Source organism: Pelodiscus sinensis, chromosome 18 (assembly GCF_052426305.1).
Source record: "Pelodiscus sinensis isolate ZL-2025 chromosome 18, ASM5242630v1, whole genome shotgun sequence".
Lineage (NCBI taxonomy): Eukaryota > Metazoa > Chordata > Testudines > Trionychidae > Pelodiscus > Pelodiscus sinensis.
In genome coordinates this window covers 30,708,626-30,721,553 of record NC_143069.1, presented here as the reverse complement: position 1 = coordinate 30,721,553, position 12,928 = coordinate 30,708,626, and the positions used below count along the sequence as shown (strand labels likewise).

The following is a 12,928-nucleotide window of genomic DNA, read 5'->3' as shown; positions in this document are numbered from 1 at the left end:
GGGGGGGCAGGAGGGGGGTGGGCACTAGTGCTGGGGGGGGGTCAGGATTCCTGGGTTTTCCCTGGCTCCAGGAGGGGGGTGGGCACTAGTGCTGGGGGGGGGGTCAGGATTCCTGGGTTTTCCCTGGCTCCAGGAGGGGGGTGGGCACTAGTGCTGGGGGGGGGGTCAGGACTCCTGGGTTCCCCCGGCTGGGGGGCGGGGGCAGCGCAGGGGCGGGACCCTGCTGAGCCAGCAGCGCGTTCCTGCCCGCGGGTGGCGGTGTCGGGTGACCAGCAGGTGGGGGCTTTTCACACGTGGGGGGGCGGTGGCAGCTGCCGCCCCCTTTCTCGGGGCAGCTGTGACATCACCGGCCCGAGCCGCCCCCCGCCCGCCGAGCCCGCCCGCCTCTCTCCGTCCCTCCCCCCTGCAGCCGGGCCGGGACCCGCGGGGAGAGACCGAGCGAGCCAGCCTGGGACGGGCCGGACAGCGACCGGGACAGTCACCGCGCGCTGGTGGGTGGGGCCCCGATCCCGCCCCCGATCCTCCCACTCGCACCCCTCGGACCCCCCAACCTTCTGTCCGTGCCCCCAGGTCCCCCCAACCTGCCCCCTGGCTCCCCCGATGTCCCCCACCTCCCCCGCCCCCAACCAACCCCCGTGTGCCCCAACCCACCCAGGGACCCCAACCTCTCCCCTGAGGCCTCCCTGATCCCCCAGCCCCCTACAACCTACCCCCCAGTCCCCCAACCTCGCCCCTGAAACTGCCACCTGCCCCCGGGCTCCCCAATTCCCCCTGACGCTCCCAACCTGCCCTCAGAGACCCCCGCCCAACACCTAGACCCCCCAATCTTGACAATCGACCCCCAGGTCCCTCCAAATAAGCCCCTAGATGCCCCTGCTCCCCAATCCTTCCTGTAGATCCCCCCAGCTGGCTCCTCCCCCCACCATAGTGACCCCCCAGTCAATTCCCCCTTCCCCCATCACTGCCCCTCAAACCTGCCCCAATATGCCCCCCACGACATCCCTGCCCTCAGGCATGCTCCAGATCCCCCTTCCCCTGGATGTCTGGACCCCCAAGTCTGTCCCACTGGGGCACCCCTGAAATCTGCACTCTAGAGCCTCATGTGCCCCACTAGGTCTCCCCACACCCTGCTCTCTGACACCTGCCCCTCCCCCTAAATCTGGCCCCCAGCTATGCCTCCCTCTGAACTGTCCCATGCTGCCCCCACGGCGCCTAAATCAGCCCCCAGATCCCCTTAGACCTGCCCTTCACCTGCCCTCCTCCCCACCTCTGCCCCCCCCCCCCAGATAAGGAGCAGGATGGGTGGGTTGGGGGGGAGGGGGATTGACAATCTCTGTCCCAACAGGATTAGAACTGGAGGATGGGGGGAGGGCTGGGAGCCAGGACTCCTGGGTTCTCTATCCCTGGCTCTGGGAGGGATGTGGGGGCTAGTGGTTAGAGCAGGGAGGAGGACTGGGAGCCAGGACTCCTGGGTTTTCTCCACCGATTGGGAGTTTCTAAGAGCTCCTGTCCCCCAGACTCTCCCCGGGACCCCCTTTGAGTTTCGGGGTTCCTCCTTCAGGGCAGGGTTGCTCATTCCCAGGCTCCCTCTGTGACCCCTACATTCTCCTTCTCTCTCTCCTACCTGCTGGCTTGTCTTGGGGTCACCCCCAGCCCAGGGCGGCCAAGTGCCCCCCCATTCGTACTCGACACCCCCAGTCCCGACAATGACCCTGTTGGCCTCCGAGCGCTCCATGCTCATCCGCAGCAAGTTCCGATCCGGTGAGTGGGGCTGGGAAACGGGACCCTGGCGCCGGGGCTTCAGGGTCAGACGGTAAATCAGGGAGCTGGGACCCAAGACTCCTGGGTTCTCTTCTCAGCTCCCGGAGGGGAGTGCGGCCTAGTGGTGTCAGCGGGGGGGAGGGGGATGCTGGAAGCCAGGATTCCTGGGTTCTCTCCTCAATTCCTGGAGGGGAGTGTGGCCTAGTGGTGTCAGCAGGGGGGGGTGCTGGAAGCCAGGATTCCTGGGTTCTCTCCTCAATTCCCGGAGGGGAGTGTGGCCTAGTGGTGTCAGCAGGGGGGGTGCTGGAAGCCAGGATTCCTGGGTTCTCTCCTAAGCTCCCGGAGGGGAGTGCGGCTTAGTGGTGTCAGCGGGGGGATGCTGGAAGCCAGGATTCCTGGGTTCTCTCCTCAATTCCCGGAGGGGAGTGCGGCCTAGTGGTGTCAGCAGGGGGGGTGCTGGAAGCCAGGACTCCTGGGTTCTCTCCTAACCTCCTGGAGGGGAGTGCGGCCTAGTGGTGTCAGTGGGGGGGGGTGCTGGAAGCCAGGACTCCTGGGTTCTCTCCTAAGCTCCTGGAGGGGAGTGGGGCCTAGTGGTGTCAGTGGGGGGGGATGCTGGAAGCCAGGACTCCTGGGTTCTCTTCTCAGCTCCCAGAGGGGAGTGCTGCTTAGTGGTGTGAGCAGGGGGGCCGGGACCCAGGTGCCTGAGACAGCAGATCCCCTGTCCTGGGTCCCCCAGGCCTCATTCTGGCCTATCCTGAGCTCCTGCCTGTGCCAGGACGGCTGGGTCCCAGAACTGAAGCGATTCCCTGGGGGCGGGAGGCGGCGTCTGTCGGCAAAGGAGCCGTGGCTGGGGCAAATCCTACCATCCCACACAGCCACACAGTGCCGGGGGGGGGGGGGGCAAACAGGGGACTGGCGCAAAGAGGGCAGCATGATCCTGTGCCCCCCCATCCTACCTGCCCCCCCCCCACACACACTGGGATCTAGCGCTCTGCGCGGCAGCCCCTGAGCAGCCAGGCCTTCTAAGCCAGCCCTGCAGGGGTTAATGATTTGGGATCACCCCGCCCCCGCCCGGGCTGCTGCTTCACTTCCTGTCCTAAATCTCCTCTTGGCTGTTCCAAGCCTGTGGCAGCCACCCCAGTGCCAGCTGCAGCCCCGGGGTCCCAGCTTGAACCTGCAACGCAGCATCCCCCCCCCCGACACTGCCCGGCTCCCCCCAGCACTGCCCCCCAGTGAGCCTCCCCACTGGGCCCTGCAGCACAGTGCCCACACTGCCCCCCACGTCCTTGGCAGCCAGGAACCCCCTGCTGGACCCCCACCCCGCTCCCTGCAGCCCAGCGCCCCCTGCTGGACCCCCACCCCGCTCCCTGCAGCCCAGCGCCCCCTGCTGGACCCCCACCCTGCTCCCTGCAGCCCAGCGCCCCCTGCTGGACCCCCACCCTGCTCCCTGCAGCCCAGCGCCCCCTGCTGGACCCCCACCTCACTCCCTGCAGCCCAGCGCCCCCTGCTGGACCCCCACCCCGCTCCCTGCAGCCCAGCGCCCCCTGCTGGACCCCCACCTCACTCCCTGCAGCCCAGCGCCCCCTGCTGGACCCCCACCCCGCTCCCTGCAGCCCAGCGCCCCCTGCTGGACCCCCACCCTGCTCCCTGCAGCCCAGCGCCCCCTGCTGGACCCCCACCCTGCTCCCTGCAGCCCAGCGCCCCCTGCTGGACACCCACCCTGCTCCCTGCAGCCCAGCGCCTCCTGCTGGACCCCCACCTCACTCCCTGCAGCCCAGCACCCCCTGCTGGATCCCCACCCTGCTCCCTGCAGCCCAGCGCCCCCTGCTGGACCCCCACCCTGCTCCCTGCAGCCCAGCGCCTCCTGCTGGACCCCCATCTCACTCCCTGCAGCCCAGCATCCCCTGCTGGACCCCCCACCCTGCTCCCTGCAGCACAACACCTCCTGCTGGATCCACACCTCACTTCCTGCAGCCCAGCACCCCCTGCTGGACTCCCACCCTGCTCCCTGCAGCACAGCGCCTCCTGCTGGATCCACACCTCACTCCCTGCAGCCCAGCACCCCCTGCTGGACCCCCACCCTGCTCCCTGCAGCACAGCGCCTCCTGCTGGATCCACACCTCACTTCCTGCAGCCCAGCACCTCCTGCTGGATCCCCACCTCACTCCCTGCAGCACAGCGCCTCCTGCTGCCCCCTCTTGTTCCCTGCAACCCCGTGCCCCCTGCTGCACCCCCACCCCACTCCCTTCAGCCCAGCGCCTTCTGCTGCCCCCTCTCGTTCCCTGCAACCCCGCGTCCCCTGCTGGACCCCCACCCTGCTCCCTGCAGCCCAGCGCCCCCTGCTGAGCACCCCACGGCACAGCCCCTCCAGAGTCCCTGGGGCTACTGCATGAGTGGGGGGTTATATGGGATGGGGGAGGGCTGGTTCGGTGAGGGGGGGTCTCATGTTACTGGCTCCCAAAATAGCTCTGGCTCCCCTCACCCCAGCTGCCACCGCAGGACACCTGCTGGGGAGGGGAGGGACAAGAATAGAAAGGAGAGCCATGCCCCTCCCCCTCCTCTCCCTGCTCCCCTCCAGTGCCCCTCCCCCACCTGGCCCTCTCCCTCCACCCCGAGCCCATGTCCCACCCCCGGGCCTCCCATTGCCTCAGCACCACACTGTGGCAGGGAAGGGGGGCTCCCAGGTGACAGGGAGCTGGGGCGGGGAGGGGGAAGCCCCGGGACATGTGGGGAGGGGATCCCCTGGGGGAGCGACTGATGACTCTTTCCCCTCCCCCGACAGTCCTGCAGCTGAGGATGCAGCATCGCAGAACCCAGGAGCAGCATCTCCTGACCCGTGAGTGGGCCCGAGGGGGGAGAGGCGGGCCTGGGGGAGGGGCTAAGGAGGACTGCTATGGGGGAGGGGTTGAGCAGGGCAAGAGAGAGGAGGGTCTGGGGCCTTAGGTGGGCTGGGAGCTGGTGGGTAACCAATACAGCAGGGCTGGGTCTGAACTTCACACCTCCCAGCCCTCCTTGGCTTCTGGGGACCCCTCTCTGGCAGAGGGCGGGGGGCTCTAACCTTCCCATCTTTCCCTCCAGCTCTGACCAAGCCACCCCCAACCTATCTGGAGGCGAACGGGACCCCAGAACAGAGCCGGGTGAGCAAATGGTCCAGCCCGGGGGCAGGGGATGGCTGTGTCGCTGCTGCAGAGCAGCCTGGGTAATGGAATATGAAAATCACCCCCACCCACAGGAGGGGCTCAGAGCGCACTGGAGAGGCATTCAGAGTTGGGAGTCCAACGCCCAATGGACATGGGGAGAAACCGAGTCCCAGAGAGGGGCAGACGTGCATAGGAGAGAACCCAGGAGGCCTGGCTCCTAGAGCCCCACAGCCCTCTGCTCTAACCACTAGGCCCCACTTCCACTGGCAGCCAGTGCTCCTGCCTTGCTCCCCCCAGCACCCCAATACCCCCCTTCTTGCTGCTCTCGCCTGTAATGACCCCACCGCATCCCCTACAGGCCGAAGAGACCCTGAAGGGAAAGGTCCAGAGGAGAACTCACAAAGTGGGGGCTACCAAGGGCCAGTTCACAGAAGGTAGGTGACACCTGGACACCTGGGTCCCCCACCCCATCCCCGGCTCATCGGGAACCCCCCCAGGACAGCAGGGTCCCCCACCCCATCCCCGGCTCATCAGGAACCCCCCCAGGACAGCAGGGTACCCCATCCCATCCCCGGCTCATCAGGAACCCCCCCAGGACAGCAGGGTCCCCAAACCTTTGCCCCAGCCCATCTCTGGCTCACTAGCCAGCCACCTGGGCCCCTGGTGTCCGAGTCCCACGATGGGCACATAGTCCTTGGATTCCACTCCCCCCCCTTGGCCTGTGCCCCTCACTCACTCTGTGCCCCTCCCCCGGCAGAGTCTGGGGGGGACCCCTCGGAGCGGAAGGAGAAGAAGACGCGTCTGGCTGAGGATCTGAAAGAGAAACTCCTGCAACGGCCGGGGCCGCTGGAATTAGTGACGAAAAACATCCTCTCCCTGGACGCCAGCCTTAAAGATGCCGCCAAGGGTGCGGGAGGCGCAGGGTACCCTGGGGTCTCTCCGGGGTGTGGGGCCTAGCGGTTAGAATGGCGAGGAGGGAAGCTGGGAGCCAGGATTCCCGAGTCCTGTCCCCAGATCTAACGCTAAATTAGTGCTTGATGGCGGGAGACACTTGGGACTATTTTACGGGGCCGGCTCGCGGGGGATGAGATATGGGGGAGTCTTTGGGCCCAGCGCCCCATCCGCGGCCAGAGAGGATTCTCAGGCGGCAGGTAGGACAGAAGGTTTATGTCAGCCCCGGAACCAGGACCATCCAGTTGGGGGTTGGGGGGGCCCTGAGCCAGGGCCTGGCTCGTGTCCTGCACCTCAAGCCAGCCCAGACAGACCCATTCCCTGCTGCCTGTCCCAGCCCCCCACCCCGGCTCCTCCTCCGGCCTTTGTCCGTCTTCCCATCCCCATCTTGCTATTGGTGCAGGGCCCAGGGAAACTGAGGCACGCACACACATGGGGTTACACTAGGACAGCAGAAATCACAGGTGACAGAACAAGGTGAATGAAATCCCCGCTTTGTCACTGGGGCGGGGGGCCATCCCCTCTTGGGGGCGCCAGCGCCCATCCAGCCCCTGCCAGGGGCTGCGGGGAGGGGCAGATAAGAATTTCAGACTCTCTCTGATCCCCCCTCCCTCAGCTGATCCAGCCCCTGCCGCCCCGGAGACCTTCCTGTTCGACGAGGATCTCGGCAGCTCTTCATCGTCCTCCTCCTCCTCTTCCCCTCGTTTTGCCCCCTCCCCGGGGGGCACGCCCGGCAACCCATCCCCCTCCTTGTCCTCAGGGTCCACTGCCCAGGTGAGATGGGCATGGGGGAGCCCGGGGCTGGGCTGGCAGGGGCTGTGGGGTGGGAGTGATGGGCACAGGCAGGGCTGGGGGGCAGGGCTGGGCTGGCAGGGGCTGTGGGGTGGGAGTGGGGAGCTCTGGCAGGGCTGGGGGGCAGGGCTGGGCTTGCAGAGGCTGTGGGGTGGGAGTGGGGGGCACAGGCAGGGCTGGGCTGGCAGAGGCTGCGGGGTGGGAGTGGGGGGGGCAGGGCAGGGCAGGGCTGGGGGGCAGGGCTGCGGGGTGGGAGTGGGGGGCACCGGCAGGGCTGGGGGGGCAGGGGCTGGGGGGTGGGAGTGGGGGGCACCGGCAGGACGGGGGGGGGCACGGATATAACAGCTGAGCTGCGTTTCTGCTGCCCTCTGGTGCTGGTTGTTTTGCACGGCTGGCACCTTGCGGTTCCCAGGGACAGGACCTGGGGGGGCCATTGTATCCCGGTTGGGGGGGCCGGGGCCAGGACGTCTAGGTCCTCTCCCCGCTCTGTGACCCCTCGGTGTTTCTGGGCCCCTCTCCCGGCAGCCGGAGCTGCAGTTGACCCTGGAGTCCCAGCCCCCCTTGGCGCCAGCCTCGGACCCCGATTCCCAGCGTCCCGGAGGCGGCCCCCCAGCGAAGGCCCAGACTTTGCTGCCCAAGGTAAGTGTGGGCCTGGGCTGTGCCATGGGATGGGGAACGGTGGGGGGGGACTAGGGATGGGAGGTTCCCATGGGCCTTGGCGAATTGGGATCCAAGCACAGGGGAGTTGGGGTGTCCCAGCCACACCCCAGGGTGGGGAGGGTTCTGGGGGCAGGAGACAGCGGGGGAGGGGGACCAGTGTTGAGATGCCTCAGCCAAGCAGTTGGGGAGCCAGGATTCGGGTGTCGCAGTTGGAGGGCGGCCAGAATTGGGGGGTACCCGTAGGGCGGTGGGGGACAGGGTCCCTATATGGGGGGGTCCCAGCCAGGTTCTCCCCTTCCCCCAGGCCTCCCCGCGACCCAAGAAGACAAAGGACCCCAAGCCCAAGGTGAGGAAGCTGAAATACCATCAGTACGTGCCCCCCGCGGCTCGGCCCCCCCGGGCCCCAGCCCCCCTGGACGCCGCCTACGCCCGGCTGCTCCAGCAGCAGCAGCTCTTCCTGCAGCTCCAGATCCTGCAGCAGCAGCAGCCGCCGGCCCCTCCGGGACCATCCCCAGCGCTGTGTGTGCCGGCCCTGCACCCCCTGAGCGCCAGGTACCCCCCCAGCCCTGCACCCCCCGAGTGCCAGGTACCCCCCAGCGCTGTGTGTGCCGGCCCTGCACCCCCTGAGCGCCAGGTACCCCCCTAGCCCTGCACCCCCCGAGTGCCAGGTACCCCCCAGTGCTGTGTGTGCCAGCCCTGCACCCCCTGAGCGCCAGGTACCCCCCCTGCACCCCCCGAGTGCCAGGTACCCCCCAGCGCTGTGTGTGCCGGCCCTGCACCCCCTGAGCGCCAGGTACCCCCCCAGCCCTGCACCCCCTGAGTGCCAGGTACCCCCCAGCGCTGTGTGTGCCGGCCCTGCACCCCCTGAGCGCCAGGTACCCCCCCAGCCCTGCACCCCCCGAGTGCCAGGTACCCCCCAGCGCTGTGTGTGCCGGCCCTGCACCCCCTGAGCGCCAGGTACCCCCCTAGCCCTGCACCCCCCGAGTGCCAGGTACCCCCCAGTGCTGTGTGTGCCAGCCCTGCACCCCCTGAGCGCCAGGTACCCCCCCAGCCCTGCACCCCCCGAGTGCCAGGTACCCCCCAGCGCTGTGTGTGCCGGCCCTGCACCCCCTGAGCGCCAGGTACCCCCCCAGCCCTGCACCCCCTGAGTGCCAGGTACCCCCCAGCGCTGTGTGTGCCGGCCCTGCACCCCCTGAGCGCCAGGTACCCCCCCAGCCCTGCACCCCCCGAGTGCCAGGTACCCCCCAGCGCTGTGTGTGCCGGCCCTGCACCCCCTGAGCGCCAGGTACCCCCCCAGCCCTGCACCCCCCGAGTGCCAGGTACCCCCCAGTGCTGTGTGTGCCAGCCCTGCACCCCCTGAGCGCCAGGTACCCCCCCAGCCCTGCACCCCCCGAGTGCCAGGTACCCCCCAGTGCTGTGTGTGCCGGCCCTGCACCCCCTGAGTGCCAGGTACCCCCCAGCCCTGCACCCCCCGAGTGCCAGGTACCCCCCAGCGCTGTGTGTGCCGGCCCTGCACCCCCTGAGCGCCAGGTACCCCCCCAGCCCTGCACCCCCCGAGTGCCAGGTACCCCCCAGCGCTGTGTGTGCCGGCCCTGCACCCCCTGAGCGCCAGGTACCCCCCCAGCCCTGCACCCCCCGAGTGCCAGGTACCCCCCAGCGCTGTGTGTGCCGGCCCTGCGCCCCCCGAGTGCCAGGTACCCCCCAGCGCCGTGTGTGCCGGCCCTGCACCCCCCGAGTGCCAGGTACCTCCCAGCGCTGTGTGTGCCGGCCCTGCACCCCCTGAGTGCCAGGTACCCCCTGATCCCCCTTTGAATCTCCTCCATGCCCCCATTGCTGAATCTTCCCCCCTCTGACTCCCGCTTATTCTCTGTCCCCCGCAGTATTTCCCCGGATCCGGTGATCAGCTTCGCCGCCCCCCCAATCACGCTGGCAGCCCCTCCCACGCCCCCCACCCCACCTGCGCCCCCCAAGCCAGAGCTGCTGCCTGCCAACCTGGACGATCTGACAGTGAGTGGGGGAAGGTGGGAAATCAGGGTGGGGGGGGAGGGACTCTGTTCCCTTTTCCACTTACCCCTCCCTCCTGGGGCGCCCGGCTGGGGACCGGGAGGGTGGGGGAGGCGCTGTGGGGTGGGGTAGGAGGTTGGGGGTAGGAAGGACCAAGGCCCCAGTCCCTGCCACTCGTCCCCCTTCGTCCCCAGGTGTCGGAGCTGCGCCAACAGCTGCGCCAGCGTGGCCTGCCGGTGTCGGGCACCAAGCCAGCCCTGCTGGAGCGGCTGAAGCCCTTCCAGGTGCGGGGGGCTCCGGGGCCGCCCCCCCCAGCCCTGCCCCCCGCCGAGCAGGCACTGCGGGACAAGCAGCGGCTCATCGACAGCCTGACTTGGGAGCTGCACCGGGAGCAGCAGGAGGCCGACGGGCTGCGGGAGGAGCTGCAGCTGCACAAACGCCGGCGGGGGGCCCCCGAGGCGGAGCCGCCCCCCCCATCGCCCTCCGCCGGCGAGACACCCGAGGGCACAGCGCCCAGGAGAGAGGGTTTCCTGGTGAGAGCTAGGGGCGGGGCATGTGAGTTGGGGGTGGGGCATGTGAGTCGGGGGCGGGGCACGATGTGGGGGGGAGGGGAGGTGTCCAATAGGAGGGGTGCATCAGTGGGCATGGGCGTGTCATAATAGAAGTGGGCGGAGCCGAGAGGAGGGGTATCTGAGGCAAATGGGGAGGAGGTGGAGTCATAACGTGTCGGGGAGGGGCATTTGGAGGGAGGCGGAGCCATGCCCAGGAGTGGGGGGAGCCATAAGGCAATGTGGAGAGCGGGGGGAGAACCTTAAATTTATCCCCCTCCCTCCCCCCTCAGGTTTTCTGTCCTCCCTCCTGTGAGCCCATTGGAGAGGACCTAGAACTGCCCCTGCAGATCACGGCCAGCCCCGCCCCAGCCCCCCGCTCCCTGGAGGAGGAACTGCAGGAGGCCATCCAGAAAGCCCAGGTACATGTGTGGGGGGGTGTCCTGGTAGAACCAGCCCCCTTGCGCCCCACCCCAGAAGCAGGCGCATCTCAGCACCAGGCGAGGGGTCCCTATGTGCCCTGCCCCCACACCTCTTCACAGGGGCTGTGTCCCAGCGCTGGGTGAGGGGTCCCAACTCTCCCCTTCACCCCTTTTCTCCCTCCCCCTCTGCAGCTGGTCCCAAGTCAGTCGATCCAGGACATCCTGGAGGAGCCGCTGGTGTGTCCAGGTGAGACTCAGAGACCCTCACTGGGATCCTCCCCCCTTGCTTCTGTCACTGCCCCCAGAGCCCGTAGGGGACATCATGGGGCAAGGGCCCAGCAGGGGGCGCTGGACTGCAGTGAGCAGGGTGAGGGTCCTGCTGGGGCTGCAGGGAGTGGGGCCAGGGCCAGCAGGGGGCGCTCGGCTGCAGGGAACAGGGTGAGGGCCCAGCAGGGGGCGCTGGACTGCAGTGAGCAGGGTGGGGGTCCAGCTGGGGCTGCAGGGAGTGGGGCCAGGGCCAGCAGGGGGCACTCGGCTGCAGGGAACAGGGTGAGAGCCCAGCAGGGGGCGCTGGGCTACAGGGAGCAGGGTGGGGGCCAAGCAGGAGGAGCTGGGCTGCAGGGATGGGGGGGCAGCACGGATCAGGGTGGGGGTCCAGCCGGGGCTGCAGGAAGCGGGGCCAGTTCCTAGCAGGGGGGGCTGGGGTTCTGGGAGAGGGCAGGGGGCCATTCAGCATCTCATGTCTCTCTAACTCCCCCCACCCTCCCCAGGTGATCTGCTTCCTGTGGACACCCCCTTGCTGTCCCCCACGGAACCACACCAGCCCCTCTCCCCCCTTGACCAGCAGGGAGCACCCCACAAAAAGCCCCGTCACAGCAGCCAGGCGGCCCCGCCGGCAGCCGCCATCTTGGATTTCCCCGGTCACTACGACTTCCTCACCCCTCCCTCGTCCTCCTCCTCCTCCCCCTCGGACTCCCTGCGCGGGGTCTTCTCCCCGGAGCCACCGGAGGGGCCCCCCTCGCCCGGCCCCCGGCCTGCCTTCGACCCCGTCGATTGGCTGGAGGCCCTGACGGCTGGCCCGGCCTCGGGGCTGGGGCCTGGGGCTCATGGCAGCAGTAGCATCTTCTCCACTGACTTCTTTGACTCGCCCGACCTAAGCGTCAACCACATGATTGACCTGATGGTGGAGCAGTGGTAGGGGGTGCGGGCCGCTTTGGCCCCGCCCAGGCATAGCGAGCCCCCCCAGCACCACCCCAGGGATGCCAACCCATCTCGCCAATGCAAGCGCCATCTTGGATGGGTGACGTCAACTCCAGGCGCCATCTGGATTGAACCACTGTTCGGAGTGACATCCTGCCGGGCGCCTGCTTGGATAGGTGGAACCATTGTTTGGGGCGACCTCAAGTCTGGGCAACATCTTGGATGGGGGACATCAACTGCAGGTGCCCTCTAGGATGGGTAGAACCCGCCATCTTGGATGGGTGGCACCACAGTTTGGAGTGATGCCAACATTGGGCAACATCTTGAACGGGTAGAACCATTGTTCAGGCTGACAATGAACTCCTGGTGCCATCTTGGATGGGTGACATCAACTCCAAGTGCCCATCTTGGATGGGTGACATCAACTCCAAGTGCCCATCTTGGATGGGTGACATCAACTCCAAGTGCCCATCTTGGATGTTTGGAACCATTGCCAAGGGTGATGTCAACTCTGGGCACCATCTTGAATGGGCGAAACCATTTTACTGGCTGATGTCAACTCTGGATTCCATCTTGGACAGGCTAAACCTTTGCTATTTTGGTTGTCAGTCTCAAGGGGCATCGTGGAGGGATCACGCTGTTGATGTTAAGAACGCCACGGTGGGCACCTGCCATCTTCTATGCTACACCGTAGGTGTTCAGGCTCCCGTGAACGCCAGCCGTCGTCTTGAATGGGTTAGGCCAGCGGGCGGGGGTGAGGCCAGCTTCTACCACCCTCTCCCATGGGTGGGCGCACTGACATTTGAGTGACGTCACCTCGAGGCGCCATCTTGGGTGGGTCCAGTCATTGGTGCTGGGGGTGACGCCGCGTCTAAATGCCCTTTTTATGTGGGTCGTACCATTTCATTGGATCTGAGTGGATGGCAAAGCAAGGCAACGCCACCTGTTTGATGCCACCTTTGCCTCCAGTGTCTGATTGACCAGAGAGAAGGCCATGGAAGCCATCTGAGTTGGACTGTACCATCTTTGGACCTAGCTGGGTTGGTAGTGGAGAGGCCAACTCTAGCCGCCATCTTGGGCAGCTCGTACCATTTTTTAACAATGTTTAAAATGAACGTTTTACGGGCGGACGGGTGGCGAAAAGGGGCTGCAAATGCCACTTTGGTTGGATTGTACCATCTCTGAGGCTAGTGTTTTATGGGGGCTGCCTCACTCCCTCTGCCCCGCCGTTAACCCTTTCAGCCCCTTATCCTCCCTCCATTATGTTCTGGAGCAAGGGAAAGGGAGGGGCCCCCCCCAGTTTCCACCCCCCCACCTGCACCCCAACCTGCCCCACAGCCTGAGAAGCCCTCACCCCACGCATGGATCAGGATTTTGCCCCACTGGCCCTTTTCACTCCTCCCACTGGGACTGGGTCTGCTCCTCCTCCCACAGCCCTTCACCCCCCTCC

The 12,928-nt window shown here is 67.1% G+C and overlaps 1 protein-coding gene across 1 annotated transcript; it reads left to right on the top strand.

The window, feature by feature from the left end:
• The first annotated feature begins 332 nt into the window (after window positions 1-332).
• LOC102450135 (myocardin-like) lies at window positions 333-12,653 on the top strand. The gene is made up of 14 exons (XM_075915124.2): window positions 333-491; window positions 1,654-1,761; window positions 4,544-4,597; window positions 4,840-4,898; window positions 5,260-5,335; window positions 5,659-5,808; window positions 6,469-6,626; window positions 7,170-7,283; window positions 7,609-7,856; window positions 9,185-9,311; window positions 9,503-9,841; window positions 10,150-10,278; window positions 10,471-10,525; window positions 11,049-12,653. Exons 2-14 carry the CDS (start codon window positions 1,707-1,709, stop codon window positions 11,474-11,476), a joined length of 1,992 nt encoding a protein of 663 aa, XP_075771239.2. The 5' UTR covers window positions 333-491; window positions 1,654-1,706; the 3' UTR covers window positions 11,477-12,653.
• Window positions 12,654-12,928: the final 275 nt, after the last annotated feature.